Source organism: Clarias gariepinus, chromosome 13 (genome assembly GCF_024256425.1).
Source record: "Clarias gariepinus isolate MV-2021 ecotype Netherlands chromosome 13, CGAR_prim_01v2, whole genome shotgun sequence".
Taxonomy (NCBI): domain Eukaryota; kingdom Metazoa; phylum Chordata; class Actinopteri; order Siluriformes; family Clariidae; genus Clarias; species Clarias gariepinus.
Window position 1 is genome coordinate 32,116,447 of NC_071112.1, and position 15,726 is coordinate 32,132,172.

Here is a 15,726-nt window from a genome sequence, read left to right on the forward strand (position 1 = left end):
ATGTTTCCTGTTAGCAAACCGTGACTTCACACTCAACTGAGTGTGATGAGGGAGTGAAAAAAAGCCAAACTACAAGAAAAAACAACAACAAAGAAGACTTAAAACACTGAAGGCTGCCAGAAAGTGTCAATAAATGTAAAAAAAAATGTTTAAGGATCACCGAATAATTTCAACACACAAAAATTACTGTTTAAGCTTTTTTTTTCCACCCAAAGTGTGTGAGAAGTCTTCCTGTGGGTCATAAATAGCAGATACAAGTTGTTGATGACTATCATGGAATTTCAGAGGAAGCTTGACTCAGTTTTCTCCTCCAAATGAACCAGTCACTCTTTCCAATTCCTCCTACAACGCTACTGCCAGGTCAGCTCAAAGTCTTCCCCTTAAATCCCAGCAGCTCTTTCATCCAATCAGTTTCTAGATCCCGTAACCGGGCAGCTTCCAGTATATATTTTTTTGTTTGTTGGAAAAAATATAGAGAATTGAAAACAAGTTAGACAAAAAAAATTAAGATTGCCTTAAATTTTATTAATTAACAAGGGGCGACTGTTTTCATAATAGTTGAGAAAGTGACAGAGTTTTGCAGAACAAGTGTAACGGAATAACATTTAGGTTTAAAACTATATACAAAGTACAATCATGGATAACAAGTAGGTATGAATAAGGAGAAAGAATTGGCATTTCCTTTCTAAATCCTTTTTTTCTTTTTGAATAAACCAGGTTAATATGTCCAAGGTGATATGGAAATGTAATTTAATAATAAGTTGGGAAAAAATTAAAATCAAAAAGAAGCTATAGCTTTACAATGTCAAAGCTCCAGACAGGACCAACATTGCCCCCTGCTGGTCTAAATCAATAAGTTTAAAACAAGGACAAACTATTTAAATCTAAAGGCACAATTGTTGCTTTATTAAAATGACGATATGTGCAATAATATATGGTGACATAACTATAGATTTTTCTTTTTGTATGCCTAGTGTGTGTATGTGTGTGCAAACTTTTTTTTTGTTTTTTCTTTTAACACTCAAGTCTTTTTTTAACAAGAACATGGTGTGCCAGTGGGACATTAACACACGACTTCATTCATTTTTTTTTTTTTTTTTAAAGTTCACTGCCATTTTATAATTAAATACAGATACAATCAAGAACAAACAGATGGATAAAACAAGTAAACAATTATATAATGACCCTAAGTACGACTGGGTTCGTCTAAATTCAGATTACCACCTACATGAAGCAAATACACACAGAAGTGTGGAAACACCAAACTCGGGTCTCTGGTCCAAAAAGTAATAAACGCTTACGCAGTAAAGGAGAGCGCGTTCCGCTTAAACAGCACCTCCCGCTGAGAATATTACAGAAAGTCAGGACAGCGATGACCAGAGCATATTGCATTACACGCTGTGTCCAGCATCATCTCTCTCACATCTAGTGATAAAGACCTGATTGAGGCAGTGTGTGTGAGTCTTGTGTGTGTGTGTGTGTGTGTGTGTGTGTGTGTGTGTGTGTGTGTAGTTTTATTTACAAAATAGCATCAAACAATGACAAAGGCACAGGTGGCACTGAAGAACACTTCTAAAGCTTTGCCTTTCAAATGAATAGGTGCTTGTATGCGTTCACGATAAGGGAAGAGAGAGAAATAGAGAGATGAAGAAAGAGAAGCTGCTTGTTCACATCCGTTGAAATCGCTTCTCTACAGGAGCTTGTTAGCTCTCTGGTTGGCTTCATCAATGCGAGCTTTATTCATGTCCGCCTGGAAAAAAACAAAACAAAAAAGGACAACGTTAGCCGAACTGAAAATTAGACACATATACAGATAGTGACTCACAAGCCTGGACCCATAGGCATCTTTTTATTTCTGCAATTATTTTATCCATTTATTTATTTTCCTTATTTCACACACAAGATGGCATAGATTTTATTCCTTTAAAGTTATCTGAATTCAAAAGCCTATTGGAAGTGGACCAGAAACTATCTTTGGACTAAAGCAGGAAATCATCTCCGCATGTAACAGCTTCTGCTCTGATGTGCTTAAACATTTCATGTCCTTGTGTTAGTGAGAGATCGTCAACTTCAGCATCTGCTGTAAAGTTTCATTTAAAACACATTTGCCTTTGGATAATAATATTAATAAGCAGAAGGAATTATTTTTTTAATGTACGCTAAATGTGCATTTTTTATGTTCTGTAAAACTGCCCACGTGTGTAAATATATAAACGTAGTAACAGTAACTTCTCAAAGGCAAAACATTGACATTATCCCACTTGAACCTAAGACAGGGATTCTGACACGGTTATGTGAGAGAGATCAGATCGGATTTAGCTCCGTTCAGACCGGCAGCCCAAATCCGTCACAGTGTCGGCGTATCTGCGCATCGGTTGCTACGGTAACAATGCCGGAGGCTCGCAGCATGACATTTCCTCATATATCGGCCTGTTTCTGTACGTTCCCTCTCGCTTTGCCTGTACTGACGTATCCTCCCAAAGTGCTATCAGACATTTCACTTCCTCCTCTGTCCAGGGACTACTGTTCTCCATTTCTATACTGCGGTTAAATCAGATGCCCTTCCTGAAAACATTGTTAATCTACTTGCGCTGAAAAAAAATCAAAAATAAATAAATCAAAGGCAGGGCTTTTACATATGCAGCAGTAATAGAGCCAAAGGTGGAAAAATTAACTTCCGCAACCAAATTTTCTACAAAACTATAATTACACTACGGCTTGAAAGTTTGGGATCACTTGCAGAAAAAAAAAATAATAATAATTTTCATGCAATTCACAAATCATTTTATTTATTCAACAAACAATCAAAGTTAACTGTAATAAAGCAGCCGGCACAGTCTCCGCATCTGAATCCTATCTAGCTGTTGTGGGAGCGGCTTGACCGTATGGTTCAGAGGAAGACTCCATCAAGCCAATCCATCTTCTGGGAGATGCTCTGGGGTGAAATCTCATCAGATTATCCTAAATAATTGACAGCTAAAATGCCTGCCTGGGCTGTCTGGCTGTAATTGCTGCAAAAGGTGTTTTTTAAATTTTGTTTTTATGATGGCAAAGTTTAAAGAACACATTCATCATTTGTGGCATTATAACTCCGACAATGTTTGTTTTCTTGGTTAACAACAAAAGTGATCCCAAAGTTTATACATCTCTATTTCTTCCATCGTCTTGCCGCTCGTTTTTCCACCATGGATCCGTGTGAGTGACATAACGGACAGTTCGAAATCTGAACTGAGCTAGTAGAGCGTCAAGACAGACACATCTTTAGGAATCTAATCTGAATCTGATTTCAAACCACCTCTGGATGTGCTTCAGATTGCATTTGCAAAAATCTAATTTTATTTATTTATTTATTTACACTGTTTAACCAGTTCTACATGAAAGCAATCTGATTCCAAACTGACTGGAATCTAGATTTGGATTCGGGCTGGGCGTCTGATCACAGCCCAAGACGTGCGCCCTCCACGTGCACCGTCATTGTACTCTGTTGTGCCATTCTGTCCTGAGGAACATCCTGATCTGTTGTTGCTGTTGATCAGTCAGTCATTTCAAGCACTGGTACCCAAATACAGCAACCAATAATACACTTATTTCAAGCTTGTACTGCATGTGTTGAGAATGTGATACTGGTGCACTCTGGTGCTCAGCAGTACACCGGTTTAATTGGGTGAACGCCAGCACGCACCTTCTGTGACAAACATGTCCCTTAAGACCTGAAAATTATTTTAATTCGCACTAAACCACATGGCGCACTACATAACCGGAATGAATCTAATGCTCAGTTAGGTTCTTTATCTTCTTACTGACACACACAAAGACTAAATAATAACTGCTTGAATGAAAAAAAATAATAAGTTGATGTTCAGTAAACTTGCCTTATCGTTGATGCGGTCAATAACCTTGTTCTGTTTGTCGATCTCATTACCCATGTCCATGGCCAAGTTCTTTAAATTTCCAATGATGCTGCCGACCTGATCCAAGTTCTCCTCCATCTCGTCTTCACGTGCATCATTTGTTACTCTGGTCAAAAAAAGAAAAGAAAAAACAAACAAGAAAAACAAACGAATAAATTGATTAACACTGTCATTTCCCAGTAAGTCAAAAGGCGGGCAAGTCAAAGCGGGACCTTTTTTTTTTTTTTATTATGTATTTACTACCCCCCATCCCCCACCCCCCCCGTCATTTACAGACGTACTGCCTTCTTTAAAGTTTTGCACCGTTCAAATGTTTTGCTGCAAAGAGTCTAATTGCCGGACGTCTTTTGTAAATGTCAATCACTTTTGCCCCCTTTCATTCTCCATTCACTATCACATCCAACAGTCCTGGTTTGACTTGAACACCCTTTATAACTCAGTTCAGTATGTTAAATATTGCTGCAGGATTTCCAAAGATTAAAATATATTGGTTAAGCTTAAACCTAGTACACAAGTTACTAGTGCACAGTGTGTATGTGCTATGCTTGGTGACATTGTTTATTTATTTTTTTTACTGTGTACCTCTTTATATAGGGCCCGGAAGCTGCTGTTGTCTGGCCGTTGCGCTGGCTGCTTGGTTGGTTGGAGACCACGCCTCCGTCGCCTCCCTCTGCGCTGGCATTATCACTTCCAGAGGCCCAGGTGCGCTTGTACCGGCTGTCATTCTCAATAGAGCTCACTCTGAAAGACAAACAGGAATAACATCAGACAAAACCATCAGATACGAGAGATTCATTTTATACAGAACCACTAAGTTTATTAGTAAAAGTAGTAAACAATATCTGCTGCGTGGTTCCAAAATACAGCTTTCTACATGAGCTGAGCTCTTACCTATCACAGGGACAGACACACAGGCCACAGCACTTCGACAGGTCGGTCAGGTTCTTCTCAGCCGCTCTCATGTCCTGATTGATCTGGTCCATGCCCTGATCCACACGCCGCAGTTGTTCTGAATGACGAACGAGAAGGAAGCATGAAGCACAGGAGAGGAATGATGCTTGTACACGTGTTCATTTTGGGGTCATGGGTCAATCCCAAAAACTCGCTCTTTATCCGTGTATATTATTTGTATATAGTGTATATTGCTGCTTCTAATGCAAAGATTACGCTTATCAAGCATCTTAAAAACTCAACAAGGGTTCATTGTTAGCGGTACAGAGCAGAAACCTCAGCACAGGAAACGCTGATGGGTGAGAAAAATGTCTGTGAAAAAACCCAGATCAATCAAAATAACAGAAGCTCTTAGCAAGTCTACTGTTCAAGACCATAAGCCACTACCGGTCTTCGACTGTAAGAGATGCTCACAGCTACACGAAAACACACAACCTGCTCTTCTGTGCTGCAACTGCACATGAACACGATCTGAATAACTGACAAACTTCATTACCAACTAGCTAAACATTATCTTTAGATCTTTAAGATTATTTAGAATCGAGCAAGAAAGGGTCGAGTAGCCTAGCACTTTACTGTAACTGCGTAAACCAGAGAAACACGACACTGTGATTGCTTCTTTATGATTCTATTCTATAAATGCTCATTTTGTTATCAGTATCGATACTAAAAAGTGTCAAGAAGTTTTATCTAGTTCTAGAGCTGAGAATCATTTTCTATATTTGTATAATTGTTTATTATTATATTCTTATTTTATGATCTTTATTTATATACTCTTTTTTTTCTTTTTATTATATTTGAATTTTATCTGAATACTCTATTTTAGGTCACAGGCAGCTGTACAAGCATTTGACTGTAGATCATACTGTGTATGTGACAAATAAAATTAAATTTCAAACCAAGACTGGCGATTTGATTAGATTTTGAGGCCCTACAATTTGATTCTCTCTCTCTCTCTCTTTATTTAGAAACCGATCTTAAACATTAAAACGCTGTGTAATTTGTGTTGTTGATTCTTTAAATGACAAATTTAAAGAATCATAAATTCTTTAAATTTCTTTGTACAAAATGACAATCTATGTCTATTGATGCTCAACACTCCAGTCCTGTAGGTGGTGGTAAAGCACTAACTGCTTATAAACTTAAAAGAAGTTTGCATAACACAGAAGATGGAAGGGGTTTGTATTTTCTGCAAAAATTGTGATTTATTTTTACACAGATTTTTGACCATTTAATATTAGGAAGATTGCTGTGATAATTTTTTAAAAAGCGTGACTTGACTGTAAATCTAAAAAACGACTAACAAATGATGAACTAAATCACACAGCTCTGATTATAGAGCAGTAGTAGAGCTGTCACACACGTGTGCACTCTTTATGGCCAGTAGAAACAGGATGTGTGTGATTGCTTGACATAAGGAGGAGGTTGCTCAGTTTGGTATTAAGGTCAATATTGACAAGTGTCACCAAGTGGCTATTCGTATTTATATTTTGTCTGAAGAACTCGTACAAGGTTTGGGTCAAATCCCTATGAATGGTTTCAGAGAAAAAGTGTGACTATGCCAGATAGTGATGTTTATGTGATGCCTTTGCTTTATGACGGATGACACGAGCGGAGCTCTCTCACCTCCCTGCTGATCCAACATGACCATGGTTTTCCCTCCCGTCTCTCTGGTCTGAAAACGTGAACAAAACAATGTTTTAGATCTACATTTTTCCTTTTATTTGACTGGACAATCGGGGCACAAACTCTCACCTCCTCGGCCAGTTGCAGCATCCGTCTGGTGCTCTCAAGAGACTGGAAGAAGAAAGAAACAAAACAAAAACAAAACAAAAAGTCAGCGTTACATACACACAGCGCCCCCTTTTCCCATCCTGAGGGAATTACAGAGGGTAAATATATAGGATTAAAGCGATCAACTGTTAAGCTCTTAGTAAGACTGTTTGCTGCTAAACAGTGACCTAAGACTGGGTGGGTCCGCTGTCTTACTCTTCTGAATTCTGAAATGCACCTGCGTGAGGTGAGTCAGCACCTAAAGCTAATGTTTTTGTTCCCTTGTACTGTACCGCAAGATCCCCAAAATTAGTTTCTGTCCCTGTCACGATGAAGCCATAACGTTTCAAGAATGCAAGAAATGTGAATAACACAAACATGCAGAGCAAATGCTAAACATGCAGAGCAAATTCTGAGGAAATAAACCTTTCAAATAGTTTTTAAACACGGGATTGATGCAGCAACAGTGATGCAGAATTTTTGCCACCTTTGGAAAACTAAAACAAATGTGTCAATAATTCTGGAGCTGAATGTACGGATGAAAATTAGGAAGAAAAAAAAAAATCCAACCAAGGTTTTCAATCCAACCAAGCAGAAGTCAGACCTGATTCCAAATGTTAGTCGTTCTTGGACTTTAATAAACTAACTGGTGTGACTTCCGCTTGGTTGGAATGAAAACACACACACAGGCCCTTCCTGGAGAAGAGACTGGACATCACTGGACTAAATAGAGTTGAGGTGACAGCAGTCCAATGAAAAATGTAATCTTCAAAAAGATCATGTAAAACATTTTAACACTGCTGTATGTGCGGCTGGACATCAAGTTTCTCATCACCTCTTTATTAGAAAGCAATAACCAGTAAAAAAAATAATAATAAATAACAGGCCCAGAGGTTAATTCCCAGAAGTTATTAAGTAACTAATAAGTGAAAGTATGGCTGTACTTCAGCTCCAAACAGGTCGCTTCAAAAAAATCAAAAGCGCAGGCATGGAACAACTGATAAATGTGAAGAAGAAGAAGAAGAAGTGGAAATGGAGTAGATAAAAGACTCAAGTAGGTTTCAATAGAACGGAATGAGACTACAGATTTAACTAAGACTCAAAAGAAGCAACATGATACTAAAGGGGAAAACAGTGAAAAATGTAAAGTACACTCCTTACGCGATGTGTGTGTGTGCACAATGTGCTTCAGTTACTCGAAAAGGACTAACACACCCTGTGAGTGGTGGTAAGTAAAGGTGAGATACTATTAGTTTACCCAAATTTTCCTTCAGGGCCAAAGACCATCTTTGGTGTTGTTAGTACCCGAGTCGGGTTATTGCACAGCGGAAAAAGCTCAGCTCAATCCCTCAATAGGCACAGACAGAGAAACGCAGGAAAGGAAGGAGAAAAGCAGAAGAACAACAGATTAGGGAGATTAGATTAGAGTTTTAGTTTTAGAAGTGTAACACTTATAAGGAATAATTTGTACATAATGTGAATACATATTGCAGAAAGACTAGCTCAAGAGAAAAAGATATAATAATAATAATAAAATAATAATAAAAAACAGCAAGGCTATGATTAAATAAGTACTAATGTTGACTATTAAAAAAAAGTGATGCATCATTCAACATAGGAAGAGAAAACACGCCTACCTCATCAGTCACTTGATTCGCCCTCATGGTCATCTCCTCCACCGACATGTCGGCCATCTTGCTGCCCTCGAAACTGGCTGGTTTCTTCACACCAAGCTCTATACTCTGAGGTCTGAGGGTCAGAGAGAGAGAGAGAAATAAGTCAGTACATGGAGAAAGGGGAAAAAAACAAAGCAAAAAAAAAAAAAAAACAACGACGAATAAAATTACGACCCAACAACCATAACCAGAAGTAGGATATTTACATTCAGTCTTTCAGAACCTGTGAGTTTCAAAAGATATGAAGTGAAATCTGTGTCTGTTTATCATGTCTTACACAACAGGTTAAAAAAAAAAAAAAAAAAGAGATTATTAAAAATTATTACTTGGAATGTTATTGATTTTTGTAAATCAAAAGCCATTGCTTGCAAATTATGTCGAATGTAATGGGCGGAGTTTACACTGACAGATAGATAAGAGTTTAGCTTATCGAAGATGATACTTAGCACAACCTATTGATATCCAAATACAGTAATCGCAGACAGCAGGAGAACGCATGTCCCTCTGTTTAAATAAATTGATTCATAATGTAGTACGTCACGAATTTGAATTTGTTAGTAACGTCCGTCCTCGCCCGTCTGCAAGTTTTAAACCAATTATAGCCTGTATATCTGTAGATTATGCTAAGTATTAACTCGGTGAGGCTGACCACTCATCCGTCAGCATGGACCACGCCCATTACATTAAACATAACTTGCAAAAGCTCCTTCTTTACAAGCGGAAGGTTTTTTTATTTGCAAACATCTGATCAAATTCATGATCAAAATTCATAATATTTCAGGTAATGATGAAAAAATAATAATAATAAAAAACACTTGCAATTATGTAAGCTTTTTTTGTGCTCTTAAATCTGTTTTACATTCTCACATTAAAAAGACACAGACTTCACCTAAGACACGAATGCTTGATTTGGGTTTGTGCTACAATTTGTGCACGAAACACCCATAAACAAAACACAATTTAAAGTTGGAGAGTCTGGGGTTAACAGAAATGAGAAATGTAGTGCAACAAACTGAAGCGGAACCAGAACGATATCAGTCTCTCTCACACACACGCGCGCACACACGCGCACACACACACACACACACACACAGACAGACACACCCAAATGCTTTCTTTAAAACTTTTTGCATTTTGCCAATGTTCTTTACTAATCACACGTCATTGAAGTGTTTATGAGGAACACGTGAGAAGTCATATGTGGAGTGTGTGTGAGAGAGAAAGAATGTGTAGGACACACATCACTTAATAACTCAACGTATACCAAGAGAATTAAACAACAGGTTATTATAGTTAACAGTAATTACAGGAACGCAAGTCAGTACCGGAAATTTAATTACACTCGTCTCAGCATTACTTTAATTCAACCTGAATGCAACTTGCTGCCGTTTTCACATTTGCACGTTCCGAACTAGCCTTCGAACCTTCGTATCCATCCTAATTTAAACAAAAAGCTACACTATTACTGAGCAGCTCATCTCTCTGTCAGCCAGCATGATTATTACTTCTAAAAAACCGTACCAGATAATTCACTCCTACCACACGGGATGCTAACTTGTGAAGAGTTCTAAATGTACCTGTACAATTATAAAGAAAACGTGATGTTTAACTGCATCAAACTGTATGTGACTATTGCTAAACATGTGTTTCTGTTGTGTCACTGGGAAGCTCAACCAGAATTGTTTCTATCCGAGGCTGATCGCTCTGATCAAGTTAAAAACCAGCCAATTCCAGTTAGTGGCTGATCTGTTATAAATAATAATAATAACAATAACAATAATAAAGATTTGAGTCAATGTGACAATACATGAATCACAATTTATAACTGAATAAATTTCCCCCATCTCTAATGACCAATAAAATATACCATGCAGTAAAATAATCTTGCACACAGGTCTCTCAGGAGTTCTCTCACCACTAAGACATCCAAGGCAAGCTAATGTCCGGAGTACGAGCCAAAGAACAAAAGCAGGGATTTTTTTTTTTTTTTCTTTAGAAATTCCAGCACAAAAGGAAATCCTATACGAGGATGGAGCTTGGGCGTCTGAGCATGCAAGACGCATGTATGTACCACGATATCTTGTGTTCAGGAGTGTTTTCGGGTTGCAGCTATTGTCGACAAGTCAGTCTAGGGCACCAAGACTACAGGCATGGGGAAACACATCCTTTTGGAGATCTACTGATGTCAGTGCAACACATGACAATGTTCAATGAAGAGAATATAAATGAAAAGCATGAAAATGAGACTAATTGTGCCCCACTGTATCGTCTGCCAGGAAGAAAGTGTGTTATCTTATCATTAGAGTCTGATCTGGGCATTGCCAAATTTGTTAGACATCTCTACAGGTTACAGAAACCGTTCCCCTTTACAAAAACGCAAAGGCTGATACAGACATTTACATTTAGGCATTTGGAAGACGCTCTTATCCAGAGCGACTTACATTTTTTTAAATTTTTTTTTATCTCATTACACATCTGAGCAGTTGAGGGTTAAGGGCCCAACAGTGGCAACTTGTTGGTTGTGGGGTTTGAACCTGGGATCTTCCAAACCGTAGTCCAATACCTTAACCACTGTGACCCGGTTCGAGATGCCCGTCTTAGGCAAACCATCTCCACTAGAAAAGCTTTGCATTTTTAGCATCCTCGTGCCTCCTTTCCCTCACCTTCCTTCTTTTTACCCGCCTTTCATGTTATTTCCATGATAACCCAGTTCTGAAGTCTCATCGCTCCAGCTCGATTGGGAAAATTATTCCTGCAGCTGTCGTGATCAGTCCAAGGACCCGAAACAAAAGCCGTTACTCCACTTTGGTGAATCTGGCAAGCTTCATAATGTCGGCCACATGCTGTGGAGTAACGGAGTGGAAAACATTCTCAGTGAATCACATCACACCAAGGAACTCAGTGACCTGCTCCAAAGTTTAGAGAGTTTTTCACTGCGAGACCATGCGCCGTAACATGCGAGAAGGGCGAAGCATACAGCACCACTGAGGTCACAGTGGGGATAAAATTTGATGGAAATCTTTAAAAAAAAAAAACTTCAGTATCAAATGATTAGAAATAAATCACAGAGGCTTATGAGGAAAAAGGCGAGGGTCTTTAAGGAACTGTTTTGTGATTTGTTCGAATCTACGAATATTTATAGAACTGCAATCTGTTTGTATCTGCGAAAATTCATAAGTCTGGGACTTGCTGTACAACTTTTAATTTTTTTTTTCCTTTTCCACAAAAAAGAATCACGATAAATAACTGAATAGATTCTTCCCCCCCCCTTCTCTAGACACTACTGTACGTTTGCTGGAGAGACCAATCACAACCTGAGTCTTCCTCAGCCAATCACATAGCAATCATTTGAATCTCACTTGAATATCATCTTCAGAGCCACAGCGGGTAGAGATCTTCTTTGCTATTAAAGTAAAGTTTTCTTTGTTGTTGCCTTGAACCATCCAAAAGTATGGAGCATGTGTGAGCTTCAATAGAACGCAATGCAACAGGTCTGTGTTTAATGCAGTCTCACCTCTGGGTGAAGGTTGTTTTTATGTTTTGCATATGCTTTCGTCAAGGCTTCCGGGATTCAAAGCAGCTCCAAAGTGTTAATATTTAAGGCTCTCTCTCTCTCTCTCTCTCTCTCCCACACACACACACAAAGAGTATGCATTGCAATCTCACTGGCAGTATCGATCTAAAATCCTTATTTTCCTCTATTTGGATCATCTAGTCTTTTGAGGTTTACAGAGTAGTTTTTTTTTTAAACTACTCCACCAATATTCTGATTCCAATAGTGTTTTTTTTTTTTTTTACTTATTTTATTTAAATTTTATTTACACGACTGGGCGTGTGCGAGCCCAGTGGGAACCTTGTGGTTAGTGGAAAATGAAAGCAGATCGTGGCCTAGAAGTTTCACACACATGGTCAGCTTTGCTGTGCTGAGCAGAATTATTATTTCCTGACTTGGTTTTCCCTTTCCTGTTTCCTGAGTCGCACCAGGCACCAGGCCACGTCACATTACTAACCTGTGTCAAGGAAGTATCACATTCATTTCTTGTATTGTTCTTTCTATGGTCCTGTACCATGAGCTAATCATATACTTGCATATCTCAGTAGGCCTGCAGTGTCTGTGACTGACCTTTCCAGCTAACCTAAAAGGGATTTATTATCTTAAGCTTCTCAATACAGCTACACTACAGATAATGAAAAACAAAAAAACTCAAATGAATTGATCACCTTCAATTGAAAGGATTAAAGAATGTATACACTGGATAAAAGACATATAAACTGTACAGATCCATATAATCAATTATACAATTGAACCATTATTGAACTTCGTCAAGTGTGTTTAGTTTAGGGGGATCAAGATCATGTTTTAACCTCAAATTCACTTCAGTTCAGGAGAAAAGGCAAGTCCCTGAGGACCAAAAAGCAAATATTTTTAATAAAATGCAAACATCAGCACTGTAGACAAATTTTTTTTTTTTTTAAACAGCTTGCCCACTTAAAATCATCTGTCATCTGTTTGAACTCTTATTTCTAAACAACTTTAGCAAATCATTCGCTCCTACCACAGGGGGCGCTGTGCTCCCTGCCAATGTGTTAACAGTTTAGAGTGTCACCTGTAGGACTATAGAGGAACTGCGGCCCTTTTTACCACTGCAAATGGAAATAGATAAAAAAAAATATTTTTAAATTATATATATAATTTTTTTTTAAATTTATTTATTCATTTATTTTTTTTAAACACAAATGAACTGCAATACATAACTGAATTGTGACCCCATCTCTGTGAGTTATGATTGAAAAGAAAAGAATAATAAATAAATATAGATATGTTACAGATAAAACACTGCACAGTGACCTTGTTTACCATGCAATAAAGGAACCACAAGAAAACATGTCCTACTTTTAAAGGCTTCCAGGACTAGATAAAGTTTTCTTTAATGGGTTTTAAAATGTAGGTAGATTAAAGACTGGAAGAGTTTTGAAGATTTTAATAAATAAATAACTAATAGACCTAACATGATTTTATTTAAGTCAAAATGCATGTTCACTTGCTTTGTTATTGCATACACACACGTACACACTTTCCCCCTGTAAGACCTTACTGTATTGAGAAACATTTCTGGTTCTTCTACATAAACTGGTTTCCCAGGATTTCTCTTCCACTGACTTTCACCTCACTCACTGAACACTGAACATAATAGTGTGACTTATTATTTGAAAAAAATAAATAAACAAAATGGCATTACAACTCAAAGTAAATTAAAAATACTTTGTAAAACAGGAACAATACCTTTATTAAACTACTTCTTATAAAAGACGCAATGATGCACACCGCTAATATTAGATCATCCTATTTTGTGAAATCGCTAATCGCTCTAATACCCAAGCAACCTTGCACAAAATCTTTTGAAATAATTGCACTTCTGGTTCCTGCATTAGACACTTGCATATCAATAGTATCACCATCATTAATACTACTTATTTTTAACCCCTGCAAGATTAAAGCTTTTTTTTTTTATATTAATAATAAAAAGTGGTGACTTAGTGTTACTCTCTGTTGTCTCAAACCTCCAGGGTTCGAGGTTTCCAATCTTGCTTTTGGTCTGTGCTTGTTCCGCCTGAGCTGTGTTGTATTCTCTGGGTACGCCATTTATAAGCACAGTCCAAAGATATCATGTATCCAGACTTGCCCGTCACAAGTTCTCAGGGACAGACAGACTCAAACAAAAAAAAATAGATGAAAAGATCGTTTGGGGGGGATTGGGGATATCATGTTTATTAAAATAGGAGTAAGAGCATCCAGCTTACTGATGATCTGTGGCAAAGTTGTGTGTGGATCGGACTGTCCACTGGATGCCTTGATGGGAGCAGCCGAAAGCCTAACAACAACATTTAGTCTTATTATTGATAGTATCAAATCTTAATGTCCTGGGCTACTGATGAGTAAATAGTGTCATGCTTTCTTTAATGATAATTTTACCCTTTTTCTTGTTGTGATTTTTAATGTTAATTTACCTTTAATTAGTTACTTGACTGCTGTAACATTACACTTTCAGTTTAGGATTAATGAAATACCCTATCAAAAGGTCAACAGCTTTCATTTCCTCTTCAGAAGTATTATTTGTGTATATACAGGTAGGTAATTTTGTCATGTGTGTGTGCGTGTGTTTAATGTACTGTAATGTGTTCCTAATGTGTGTAAACATATGTGTATAGTGAACAATATAAACTGATTCTCAGCTCGTTTTCACTGTGTTGCCGTACGAGTGTAAATAATGTGCCATGTTAATTCAGTAGTTAATTAAACAGAGTGCGGATAAACTAAAAGTCTCCATGTTAATTTAGCTTGTGTGTGTGTGTATGTTGTAAAACCTGTGACTTGCCTGCTGTAATAATTACACTTTCAGTTTGGGATTATAATCAACCTAATCTATTAACCAGAAGGGCAGAGGTTCAAGCACAAAGCGAGAGTGTATCAGCTGTACTGTACATCATAACTGAGGTTTTCATTTCCTCTTTATGTATAATGTGTGTGTCTAGAGTCTATATGAATGAAATGTAATTGTGTCGTATACGGTGTGTGTGTGTGTACAGAGCATCTAAACTGATTCTCAGCTCGTTTTCAGCATGTTGCAGTGAGAGTGTAAATCATGTGTGATGTTAATTCAGTAGATAATTAAACACAGTGTGAATAAAGTGAGAACCTCAGGCTGTTAGAGAGACTTACAGTGTGAGAACACACACACACACACACACACCCAGCAGGAGCTCAGATTCGACGTGTTAGTGCGGAAAGACCCCGAGTCTCTCTCTCTCTCTCTCTCTCTCTCCAGCCCGTCACCTCTCCTCTCCTCTCCTCCACACGGTTTTGTGTTTATATACTTACTCCTTGCTCATAGTGTCTCACCGTCTCTTCACTCTTTCTATAAAAACAAGTTTGTTTTCACACAGGCAAACTAAAGCACTCGGCTCGTGCACTCCCAGTTGGTGCTAGTCAGAGTTAGCTTGCAATGCTAACGCACTCGGCTAACTTCAGCGAACTTTAGTTCCTCTTCACTTTCAGCGCGCAGCCCAATATTACCGACTTTATCGTTATTGTCGCGATTATTGTTATAACTCGATATAATGAACGTTGTGACGTCAGACAGAGGAGTTAACTCATTACTTACTGTTGTGGAGTCAAACAGGATTCCGCTTTAAAGCCGAAGCTAAGCGTGAGAGAGATAAATATCCTGATCGAGTAAATTCCTTCAGACTGCTGACATCTCTGCGCATGTCCGGTCACATGACAGCACTGACCTACTGCGCTTGCGTGACTCCAGGGACTGCGCTACCGAAGAGAGTGACGTGACGTAGATGTAACTTTACTGTTATTGTACAGAGCCAGAGAAATGCAGTTCATATCTAAACAGAAGTGCACA

The 15,726-nt window shown here is 38.1% G+C and overlaps 1 protein-coding gene across 2 annotated transcripts; it reads right to left on the bottom strand.

The window, feature by feature from the left end:
- Positions 1 to 504: 504 nt before the first annotated feature.
- LOC128535659 (synaptosomal-associated protein 23-like) lies at positions 505 to 15,594 on the bottom strand. Of its 2 annotated transcripts, none has more exons than XM_053509699.1 (8): positions 15,475 to 15,594; positions 8,273 to 8,384; positions 6,618 to 6,659; positions 6,489 to 6,537; positions 4,803 to 4,920; positions 4,494 to 4,652; positions 3,873 to 4,017; positions 505 to 1,750 (listed from the first exon to the last, which is right to left on the bottom strand). In XM_053509699.1, exons 2-8 carry the CDS (start codon positions 8,327 to 8,329, stop codon positions 1,691 to 1,693), a joined length of 630 nt encoding a protein of 209 aa, XP_053365674.1. In that variant the 5' UTR covers positions 8,330 to 8,384; positions 15,475 to 15,594; the 3' UTR covers positions 505 to 1,690. The 2 variants fall into 2 exon arrangements, with proteins under 2 accessions (XP_053365674.1, XP_053365673.1); XM_053509698.1 differs by lacking the exon at positions 15,475 to 15,594 and adding an exon at positions 15,192 to 15,418.
- Between the last annotated feature and the right edge of the window lie 132 nt (positions 15,595 to 15,726).

What these genes read in the sequence shown, in the direction of transcription:
- LOC128535659 (XM_053509698.1), bottom strand. An exon ending in TGCTGCAACTGGCCGAGGAG is followed by an intron (nt 6,538 to 6,617) that starts GTGAGAGTTTGT and finishes TCACGTTTTCAG; the next exon opens with ACCAGAGAGACGGGAGGGAA. An exon ending in TGTGTCTGTCCCTGTGATAG is followed by an intron (nt 4,653 to 4,802) that starts GTAAGAGCTCAG and finishes TTTGTCTTTCAG; the next exon opens with AGTGAGCTCTATTGAGAATG.